The sequence below is a fragment of the Syngnathus floridae genome, chromosome 3 (assembly GCF_059516105.1).
Source record: "Syngnathus floridae isolate MCC-2025c chromosome 3, RoL_Sflo_1.0, whole genome shotgun sequence".
NCBI classification, from domain to species: domain Eukaryota; kingdom Metazoa; phylum Chordata; class Actinopteri; order Syngnathiformes; family Syngnathidae; genus Syngnathus; species Syngnathus floridae.
In genome coordinates this window covers 17944187-17956252 of record NC_142415.1, presented here as the reverse complement: position 1 = coordinate 17956252, position 12066 = coordinate 17944187, and the positions used below count along the sequence as shown (strand labels likewise).

Here is a 12066-nt window from a genome sequence, read left to right as displayed (position 1 = left end):
CCTGAGAAAAAAAAACACATCGCCTAACATAAACAGCCTCTTGTAGTCACTTTTTGGTCGTACTTCCTTCTTTACCCAATAAGAAGGAAGCGTCCATGTTTTACCTTTGAAATGCTAATCCTAGACGAAAATGCCTTGTCCCATTTAAAGCTACTGTGTCACCTCCCAGGTGGTTGTGTGACGGAAAGCCCTCAGGGACCCCGCTCGCTAATGATGTTGGTAAATATTGAAAGCTTCACCCCAACACGCATGTTCACGGGGGAAGTGCGCACGTGACCTTCCAAGGTCTCTTTGAAACGCCTCACCTGAGGGGCGTCTGACATCTTGTTGTAATCTCTTAAAGTGTGTCTCCTCCTGATCTGTGCCAGATGTTGTCTGTGTGACACAGTTATTATTTAATTCACGTCTTCACCTTTTGTTTGCTGTATGGCACAAACGGAAGGGCAAAGCAATGGCGTCAAACTACTACTTTTTTTAGACTAATGAATGTCTGTGAAAATCACAAAGGGATTTAATGATTTTTATACATGATAAATTTAAATAATCCAAGAGTTCACATTAATTAGTATTGGAACGGTAAAGTCATCCATTAGACAGATTTGAGATGTTACTCTAAAATTCATTGTTTCAAAGTTCCATTTCTGGGCTTGACGTTGGACAAGTATAAGCACTGGGCCACACACATGAAAATAATGTGACACGTGTGTGTGGCTTTTTTTTTTTCATCCCTACCTGATCTGTGTGGTCTTTCTGGGGCAAAGTAAACACGAGTCGGCGGAATGGGATCGATTCAACTCTCATCAGCTCCCACCTCAGGCTCCCCTCTGTCCCCCTGGAAATTAATCAGGTCCGCTGAGAGAATACCATAAAGAAAAAAAATGTGCCTCATTAAATGGGAGAGGAAAAAAATGGAGAGTTACTAGTCCTTTTTGGCCACAGTGGGCAGCAAGGTAGCTTAACGTGTGACTAATATGTAGCTAGTGTGTCCATCACCAATGGAGATGACAGCAACCGCCTCGGGGGAGCCGCTGGCAGAAAAAGCAACCCCAACAACTCTTTCTTCGCAACCGTCCATCCTCGTAGCGCCCAGCTGGACGCTCCAGTCCAAAATGCCACAACTCCACAAAGTCCACCGCGGCTCAAAGCGGTTTGTTTTCTCCTAGCGGAAGGACAGGCAGACAATCAGAAGACAGAAAAGGAAGGAAAGGATGTCCGATATCGGGCCTCGATGGCTTTGTTGTTTGTTTGAGCCGCGGTGATCGAAGGGGAGTGGATACCGGGGAGCATAAAGGATGACATTTCTTTGAAGGCTGGCTTGTATGGAGCCACTGAGAAGCTTCCGAGTAGCGCCGACACGGGCCGGTCCTTGCATGTCATCCCTGCCGGGATCAGAGCGATGATCCTGTGTTCTGCCTCAACACTAGATAATACATCACATAGTACAGAAAAAAATAGGGAACACTAGAAACTGTGGAGTCTCTAAAATAGTTTCAGATTTTTATGGATTTAAAAATTATTTTTTGTTCCCTCATAGGAAGTAATGAGAATACGAATAAATACCATGTATTAATTTTACAATAATATTCTGCACCACTATGTTTTGGTCAAATACAAAATCTTTATTTTATGTTCAAACTAAAAATGGCAATAAACAGCTTGGCACTCGCCGTTTTTTACGATAAACAGGGCGTGTTGTACGATACAATGCGGGAAAAGGCTCCTTTAGAAGAACTTCCATTTGAAATATGTGCAACTCCACTTTATGTTGTACAGTTGTCAAAATGAAATGCCGCTTGCTTTGTTTCGTCTACCTATGATGCTTTGTAGGACGTTTTGGGGGAGGACGGCGTTATCTTCGCCTTGGCGGCAATTGGGAAGGCGGGAGGCGCTCGTTGACATCCGCGCTTACGCCTGCAACTTTTTAGGCAGGGATGCAAACAAAGGGCACAGGCAGCGTCGATACAAAGAACAAACGCAAAAACCGGCACATAGTTAGAAACACCTGGCTATACGCCACTTCCTTGCAAGGATTAAATCAGCACTTCAAAAGAGCGGGAAAAAAAATACACACACAAAAAAAACGGGTCCCAGCGGAGTAGATTGGAGCGGATCAGTATAGGCGAGACTGTCATCTGTAAACGAGGCGGGAGGGATGGGGAAGCGGGATAGTACCAAGTGGGCGGAGCTTTAAGGTGTTCTAGTTGGTAAGACTTTGATTACAGTCTTGTACACAGTCTGGTAAATCATATTCTGAACAATTATACAACAGCGAGAATAAAAAAAAAAAAACTACTTTAGTTGTAAATCTTATCAAAATTTAAGCACTATTTTATGGTACTTGAGGGCATGTTAAGGTGAATATTCAATAATTAGTTGTCACTATTTTAATAATAAATAATTAAATGTTAAGCTATAAACACTTTTTTTGTAATTGGAAAAAGTGTAATAATTGTATTCAATAATTAATTATCGGCTCAATTTTAATAATAAAAAATGTTAAGCTATAAAAACATTTTTTAATTGGAAAATAAGTATTAATTGTGATAAATTTTAAAAACATGTAAAAAAATGTCTTGAATTGGTTTTCATCGTTCTTTCATCGTAAAAAAATACTGACCAATTCAGTCGTCAGTATGTTTGTCCGTATTTCCCACATGAAGACTTTCAAAGACTGTTGGAACAATGAAATCATTTCTCACTAATGCATTTAAGTCGACTTTAGTAATTTACTGCCGCAAAGTAAATCATGTGCGAGAACAGAAAACGACCGCATAGCGGGCTCGCCCTTAAATTGCCACGATGGGATTAAAGTGTCATCATTTAATCGTTTATGGTTACACCAAAGATCAATTGTCTTTACCAACTGAAAACAAAAAAGGCTGTTTATTACTTATAGACTCGATCAAGATCGTAAAGATTTGTGTTTGTGTCGACTTGCGTGCAGGTGGAGTTTGAGTGGCTGCGTCAGTACTGGTTTCAAGGCCGGCGCTACACACGCTTCTGCAGCTGGTGGAGCAAACCCATGGAGGAGTTGGAGAAAGACTGGAAAGTGATGGAGACCATGGTGAGCTTTTGATCTCGTGTTTGCCACACAACGCAGAGTACACTTGCACACTCTTTTATGAGATCAGACACAAGCGCTGTTTCAAACAACAACGGAAAGTTAATAATGCTCGCTTTTGATTGACACTGACATTTTGTGGACTCGAGAGAGGCACAGCCTTTTTGGGGAATGTTGAAGAACAGTTTTTAAAAAATAGTGAGCTATAAACACATTTAGAAAAACGTCATTGACGCCATTTGCTCACAATTTCCCCCAGTGGTTTTAAGGGTGTGTCAAAATATGAAATTGTTTATCTCCCCAAAAAAAACTTTTGTTCCTGTAGTACAAAAATAAGAAAAAACATTCCAAAAATTGCTCATGCTTTTATGGTAGAAATATAAAAATAAAATCACATTTTAATACTCATTGCCCAATGTAAAAATTTGCACTAATTGTGGTGTTTGGAACTCCAGTTCTGTGCCCCCCCCAAAAATAATTTGTCATACTACAAATTTTAATAATTGTGAATTTTTTTGCAGTTTTGAAATTTGGGAGAAAATCAAAAATGGGAGACAGTATGGAATTGTAACGCTTGAAATTCAAAAAGTACTCCAGAAAGTCCCAATTAATTGCATGACAAATTTACACTCCTAAAATTTAGCTTTGAAATTTGGCCTTCATATTCAGCCTACGACTAAAAAGCATCCAAACACACTACAAAAATTGAAAAACACACACACATTCAAATTGAAAAACAAAAAAGCAGAAATAACAATTACCAATGCTGAGCTTCACTGTGCTTTTCACCAACCAAAACCAAGCAACCAAATCTAACCGGCGCGAACAAGATAAAGATAAAAAAATCACTCCACCAACATAAACACCCGTCCGCTTGTGAGGTAAACACAAAACTCCCTCCACACAAACGACGAGGCGCCCAAGAAATGCCCACCGTCCAGGGAATGCGTGTGTGCGTGTGTTTCTTGTGACATGACGGACGGGCGCCTTCTTAAAGACGTGTCATTTGTTTAATCGCAGCCTCGCAGACGCTTTTATTGCGGAGGGACGCGGCTATTAGTCAGACACCACTGTAAAGGAATCACTTTGTAATGTCACACTCATAATTAAGTCTCCGGCATCACGCTGTACACATGTGCCACACACATTTACACACACACACACAACACGACACTGCGCTCGCTCTCCAAAGTGTTTGCGTGTCTAACAAGCTTGACGTCTAAAGCAGCAGGGGGCACTCTTGCATCACTGTAGCATCTTCTATCATCCAACGCTCTCTTCCTCTCTTTCTCCCCTGTTTCCTTGAGTCGCTCACCCGCCCGCCGCCAGTGACTGGAGAAGCTCTCAGTCTGTGTCAGCGTGCGAAGCTGAGCAGTAATCACATCTAATGCTCAGGCGGGGATAAAGACTGAGAGAGCCTCCTCTCTCTTTCCGTAGCTCTCTCGCAATTTCACTGTCCAAGCACTGCCGGGTGAGATGAGTGGGTGGACGGGTGAGGATTTTCGTTCTTTTTTTTGGGGTGGGGGCTAAACTCATCTGGAGTGCCACCTCTGGGGGCCCTGAAATGAAGTGAGTGATTTGGAGGCGCATTTAGGGAAGGGCATCAAGTGAAATGTGAGGTCTCTTTCTCCTGCTCGCTCGCCTTGTTTCGAAGTGTCACCCAAGCTTTTTTCGAATGTTCCCGGAACAGCCAAGTAAGCCATGGCCTAATTTTTGGTTTACATTTGGAATTATTCCATGTGATCAAAAAATACTTGAATGAAACAAAATAGTTAGATAGAATTGAATCATGGAGAATTATTACTCAGAAGAGTGTGTTACAGAATTTGAATATCTTTCTTGCGCTTACATATCAATAAAACACAAAAAAATAAATCAAAAGTGTGAAACAAAATCAAAACATATTAAACATATTACACATGATATATATTTGTAAAAGTTAATATGGTTTGATATTTAACTACCACGAGACATACGTGTAGTTCCTGCACTGATTTAAGGTCATTTACTTAAAATAAAAGATTTCAAAAAAATCCATATGAATATAAATTTTGTGTATTACTTGATGTAGATGATAAATCAGCAATTTTATGTTTAACTATTAAAAATATTTACATTTAAAAAAACTAATACAAGTCAGATGTGTTTATCAACATGTATATAATAAGCATATAAACTCTACTAATTAAAATGACAAATATAAATATAAAGGGGGAAAATAAGTTAATGATGTTTTTAAACCTCCACATCGTAACAAGTAAATAAATGTCATCCGTGCAGTAGACATCTTGAGCTAATGCAGGAAATTCAAGCTCGGTTTTTATGACTAAATAAAAGCCGCAAATATACAGCGACACAGTAAATATCATCTGAATAATGTTTTCTAATAAAATAGAAATGGAGAGACATACTTCATAGTACAGAGAGATTTAAATACAATAAATAAGCCAATTTTCATATACATACTGCTGCTTTGTTTATTTGTTTTACGTCTCCCCTCTATTTTGTCCATTCATTGAGCCGATGCAAAAATAATATTACATTTGCCCGGCGCGCAAACGTAATAATTCAGGCGTCGTGATGAAAGACAACATTTATTGCTCTGGCAAGCAATATTTACATCCCCGTGCATCGACCTCTTCCATACGCTGATGAAAAGCACTTCATGCATGTGACTTATAGATTTTCCTCCTTTTGGGGAGTGTGTGCAGATGTGGGTGGGGGGTGTTGCGATCACAACACATTTCTCTTGCGTTATTTAAATCAAGAGCGCCTCCCCCACCCCCACTTCTCCATCAGGCACACACGCACACACACACACACACACACATGCACACACACACATTTTCATTGCATTTATTTGGAAACCAACACCTGTCTGTGAAGCTGTAGAAATGACTGCATATGGTTCTCTGTAAATAAAATACATATTCTTAACAATAACGGTGAGGGGAAGCTTTTCGTGTTGATAAAGTCCTTCGATGCCCACTGTAGTTCTGAAAACATTCAACGATCACAGCAATGTTCATTAGTGTTCATTTTAGTATTCGGCTGTGTCAAACGCTCTGACGGAGCCGTAAATGGCCCACGGGCCGCAGGTTGCATAATATGTTGTAAAACGATGTGAAAACATTTCACCATCTTTTTGTCGTATTTAAGACACTGCGGTGCATTTGTTCTTATTGCCTCCCCCCCGGGTGACCTTTAGCTTCTTCGTTTTGTTCTAACTACTGAATTTTTTTTTTTTTTTGGCTCACTTTAGTAGAACATTGCATTGTGGCCAACGTCGGCGTGCGTGTTTTGAATCTTTTTATTTTTTGTTACTTTTTTCATTGTCCTCTTTAAACGACATGGTTCTCCACCCCCCTGTGATCGGGGTTGACCTGTCTCACAGGTTCCCTCAGGTGTGTGCTATCATGGCCCTCGCACAATAGTGACATTTTCTTTGAACTAGCAACAATGCGTCATAATCCACAATAGGCAGAAAAGGAATTTTGGCTTGATGCAGAGTAATTTAAAAAAGCTGGTGTGCTGTTTTTTCACCACCCCGTCCTCTTTTCTTCTCCCTGTACTCCATTTGTGTGTGCGTGCAGGCCATTGATGCGAATGTTTGCACTCGATGTGACTTTAATTGATTTAGCAGTTCTCGCTCGGCACACTACAGCCCCCCCTAATTTGTCACTTTCCTCGACTTCAGTGGCGGCTCGTCTTGACTTCAAAAAGGCGGAGCCGGCTGCGGTGGCGAAATCTCTTCTGCTCTTCCTTCCTGTTCTCCTCGCCTTGACAGCAGCCTTGTTAGAGCAAATTCTTTTTATATCAAGGCAAAATTAATAGACTTTCATAATGATAAACGGGTTCCACTCCAGCCTGAGTACATTTGTATACATCAAGATGGAACAAACAGGAAATAGTATTGGGGGCCATGTCTTCCTCGTCTCCGTTCACCCAGCCTGCCACTCCGTTTTCCATCACATTGGTCACACCTTTAAGTACATTTTTTTTCTCCCTTTTTGTGCCGGGATGTAAAGGAATTGACAGATGATCCCTAATCACATGGACCTCAAAAGTCATCAGATTTAGAATTTTCAGGGAGAATTTTCAAGTTACAGGGTTTTAGACTTAATTTTGTATTTTTGTTTGTACCCTTCAATAAATGGCTGAAAGTGAGCCAGCAACTGTTTTGTTACTCCACTTGAGCAACGTTGTATCTGGTAACCCGAAATACTCGTAAGTTGGGGCATTTGTAAGTCAACGTACCAATGCTAGCTAGCATATATGGGCCACTTGAGTAGTTTTACTGTATTTAACATATATTTTGTCTAATTTTACATTGGCTAGCTTCTTCTTTTTTAATATATTAAATTACATTATCATATTTTACTGTATTACTTATATTTCGTCTAATTTCACATTGGCGAACTTTTACCATATAATGATGCATTTTTCTTTAACTTACTATATAAAATTTAAATCACACCCTCTACAGTTATTAAAGCTTTTATAATGACTTACTAACTTTACATTGTTTCCTATCAGAAGGACTAGTTTATAAATCAAATTCAGCAGTAACTCAGAAGTGAACTGTATTAACTTCATGTGTTAGAGACGCAGTAGAAAAACAATAAATGTGTATCGGGGTGAGGCAGAGAAGTGGGGTGGGGTGTTGGGGGGTCAATGTAAATGTTATTGCACTGTGAGCTCATTTGATCAAAGTCCAGGAAAAGGTTAAGCGAATCCAATCTGGTTTTTGTACAGCAGAGTAGAGACACGAGCCCCTGGACGGAGAATGGATTATCATATTGGCGTTGCTAGAGTAATGCCGGGGGGAGGGAGCAGGCAGGAGGGGGCGTTCGGACGGACAGTTTACCCCTGCCCGTAATGCGTTTAGACAGCAATTGGCCTTAATAACCTTTATTGACTCCAGCGGGTCAGTGCCAAGAATCTAATTATCAAAGTGTATCAATTTCATTGGAGTTTAGAGTTTGCCTGGCTCCAAATAATTATTTTAAGGTCGAGCCGGGGGCAATTAATCCCTTCTCCCATTTATTTGATGGCTTTGTAAAACATAATAAATGTTACGCTTTCTGGTGTACGGCCTGACATAAATAATTTCAGCAAGCCATCATTGTTTTTCTGTTATTGGAGAGCTCGGGAAAAAGGCATATTTAAAAAAAAAAAAAATGCACGTTTACCGGCACTCATTTTTCTTCTTTTATTTTTACCCACTTGTGTCGCCAGAGATTTTTTTTTTCCAATCCATTTAAGCAAATGTGTTAAAGTATGACGGCAACAATCAAACAAATTATATATTTTGTTATCCAGTCACACACTAAAAAGCAAAATTAGTTGCAAGTATCTGAATATGCCTCATAGTGCCACAATATATTATCTGTCACTGTTTATTTTAGCATTTCTGGTTGAGCACCAGCTTGCACATTATATTGTCTTGTGGAGAAAAAAAAATCATTCAACCTTATTGTTTGGGTAATACGTTTATTTGTATAATCTTGCAATCAATAAATGTGCACCCTTGTTTACCTGCAGCCTTCCCGATTTGCTCCATTCAGATGTCAAAAAATTACCCCGAGATTATTGTTATTATTCACTTAAATAGAAAAATATGCGGCCAATGACGCATGTTACACCAGCCGTTTGCAAATACGAATGAAAAGCAGTCCGGGAAGGAGGGAAGAGAAGAAAAGTGTTGCATCGTGAAGGTATTTGCCATTCCCTTTGAAGTCCCCATTCAACAGGGTAAGCTGAATTTTCAGCAGTTGCCTGATAGTGTTCTGAGTAAACGCTTAAACCCCTTTGGTGAATTTTTACGGGCAGATATGGCGGTGGCGGCTCCCGGCGTGCGTCTGTGTTACCTGGAGCGGCCCGGCCGCTTTGTATTTAGACGTGGCAAATGTCACAGTTCTGTTCGTCTGTTGTACGATCACGAGTTCAAGTTGAACCCTGACACTCTTTTACATACTCAGGTGGGGGGGTTGTGTGCTATATATGTAGATAGAGATTAATAATATGGAATGATAGGAATCCCGTACATATTACCGTGACCCTAATGAGCGTTCTGGAAAATAGATGGATGCGAACCTAACAGTTGCATGTCAACACATGTTTGTGTGCACTAGATTCCCAAATAAAGACGGTTTTGTTCCGCAAGCGAAGGTGCATAGAATTTCCCACGATTGTTTTGCAGCTGCGGAGGATTGATTTGGGAGTTTTGGAGCACATTTAAGCGACATCATCAAGTTTGTGTCAGCGTCTTGAGCTCTGGATTGTGTCACAGTGCAGAAATCAACAAGGCTGTTCTATATCACTGTCATTCAGGAAAAGAAAATTAGCTCATTTGAAAAGAAATATGATTAAGAGGAAAAGCACATTTGGGGCTTTGTACCTGCTTCTGTCTGATCCAATGTGGAGGGCAGCTTATCCCCGCCGCAAGTGGGCGGTGGATGTTTATTGACAGCGGTTTGGATCATTTATTTTATTTGTCTGTGTGACAGTGTTTTTTTTTTTTTTTCCTCAACTGTATCTGCAGGTTTTAAGAAGCGGCTTGTCACGTCTTCTTAGAAAACAAATGAGCACTTTACAGAGCCTGATCTGCCTTATCCGCTTAGAAGCTCGCTCATTCCACCACCGTTATTTATTTACTTAGTTATTTACAGATTTATTTATTTATTTACCTCCGTATGGATTTGATTTGCTTGCCCACCACCCCACCCTGTTGGTTCATCTATCGTCCTACCTACAGCCACCCTTACTTTTTCTTCATCCTTGGCCCTGATCAGCAAGATAAGCTCCTTCAAGAGAAGGAGAGATAACATCCATTAAAGTGGTAAAGAGGAATTATGGGGCAGCACAGATTAATCACCGGCTGGCTTTAATCGCATTCGACGGCGTTGGCTGCAGGGGACCTGCTTATTCCTCCTGTGTCATACCAAGACGTGGGAAAAGGAGGGTTTTTGTTAAAAAGTGCTAAGATGACTAAGAAAAGTTTGACATTAAAGATAGCCAAATTAAATTATAGTCAAAAATTGGACCTTAGTTTCTTAAATAGTGGTGAATGCATTTATTGAAGGTTTCATGTCAGTCAATAGCCTTCCAACAAAAAGCACCCAAAAATGTGGTAAAGAAAAAAAAATAATCAAAAAATATGCAAATTATTTGTTGTAAACTCTTTCATATGGCAAGTTTTGAAAAAATGCTGAAAATAAAATGTGATTGTCGGAGACCGTTTTTACCCTGCCTCTGAGTTTCCAACTGGATTGGCTTTGTCATGATTAAGATGCCCTTGGAAGAAAAAAAAAACAGAAAACCTCACAGCAACTACATCACAAAACAATAACGGACAATGCCACACGCGGCACAGAAGACCTCTTGAAACATATAATTGGATTACGGAGTCATACACGCCCTCAAATGGCGTCCGCTTTAATCTGGCAAAAGGGGTTAGCGACACTGGCACTTTTTACATTGAACGCTGAATGTTCAACATACTGTATACAGTGTATGATCTTAAAATAACTCAGTCCTGGAATACTAGAGTTGATACGATCTGATTCCATCAAGGGGATTAAATGGCAAATCCGGGAAAATGCACTTTAGACTTGAGTTACGCCGTGTAACTAATTATCTTGAGGAATGGAAGACCTAATTAGATTTGACTTTAGTTTGAAAGGAAGAGAGAATCAATTTCAGGCTACTTTTCATGACATTTGCGATTGCTTATGACATCGAGTTTAACCTTTTGAACAAAGCCTACCAACGAGGTTACCATCGACTTCGGAAGATGGGAAAACACGGCTAGTGTTAAATGAGTCTAATATTACGCAAAACCATGCAGCGTGTCTCTGTATTTAATTAGCAAGGGGCGTTGAGGAGTTTCTCAGTCCACCTGATTCATTATGCTTGCTGAATGTGATCGTTCCCCACCCAATGAGCCTGATGAGAGCTGCTTAAGGGTGTTTATGAGACTGTTAGCCAGCAGTGGATGCCGCCCCGCAGCTCTCGCCCAAATAAAAGAGCCATTTATTACATCTAACATGACCCTCTCATTATGCACAAATAGGAATTAATGAGCGCTATATCGGGCGCTCCCGGTGGAGCCAAAGCGGGCCCGCTTTAAGGACTAGCGTTAATTACGTCGTCCTACATCTTGCCCGTTTAACACCGTCACGTCAGATCTCTCTATCTGTGAGGGGATGCGCAGGACGGTGTTAGCGGTTCACTAACTGGAGGGATGTTGAAAGTTTGCTCGGTGTTTATGATTGAAGCTGAAGGATCGGAATTTCTGGTCTGCGATTGTCCTTGCATAAATACGATTTTGTCCAATTTTAGAATACAGTAGGGATGGAATCTGTGTGTGTGTGTGTCGGGTTTAACCTAACAATAAATTACAATTTTTGAAGGACAGTACGTACAATTTCTCGGTTTGGTCTCATGTCTCGACTCGACTCGACTCTGAGGTGAGCCATACCACACAAAAAGTACTGCCTGTATTTCCTGTTCCTCATCTGATTCTTTTAAACCGATAATCTCTTCAAACGTATTGTAATCATGACTTTTATAACTCCAATGTCTCCAAAGCAAGTTCTTTAACAAATAGCATCCCCCCCTTTTTTTACTTATTAGTTTAGCAATCCCGCAAGCTCGGTACTTATGTATCACTGTAGACTGTTTGGCCTTGGTCCCAGTTTGCAAAAAGCTTTTTACTGGCAAGAAGCTGAGGTGCTGATCCCAATCTGCTATCCAGCAAGAATCCGGACAAGGCTTTTCATACACTAAAAAGAGAGAAAAGAGGCCGTTAAAGGGAGCAGAAGGGCCTTGACTGTCTCGTTCGCTGCGTAACATCTCTGCCCAACTCGGACCGCATTGTCCCGCATTCACCTCTGCGGTGTCCCAGTGATAGATGGTTCCATGCTCATACGGCCAATGAGGAGTACGCAAGCATATGTAGCCTCTTCCTGACTCTGAAAGGAAGTAGGTGGTTTAGCCATTAG

The 12066-nt window shown here is 40.6% G+C and overlaps 1 protein-coding gene across 1 annotated transcript in view; it reads left to right on the top strand.

The window, feature by feature from the left end:
• fto (FTO alpha-ketoglutarate dependent dioxygenase) overlaps positions 1–12066 on the top strand; it is a 148539-nt gene that overhangs the window by 78972 nt on the left and 57501 nt on the right. The window contains exon 9 of the mRNA XM_088371043.1: positions 2945–3064. Coding sequence (XP_088227169.1) covers positions 2945–3064 — 120 coding nt within the window. The remainder of the gene's footprint in view (positions 1–2944; positions 3065–12066) is intronic.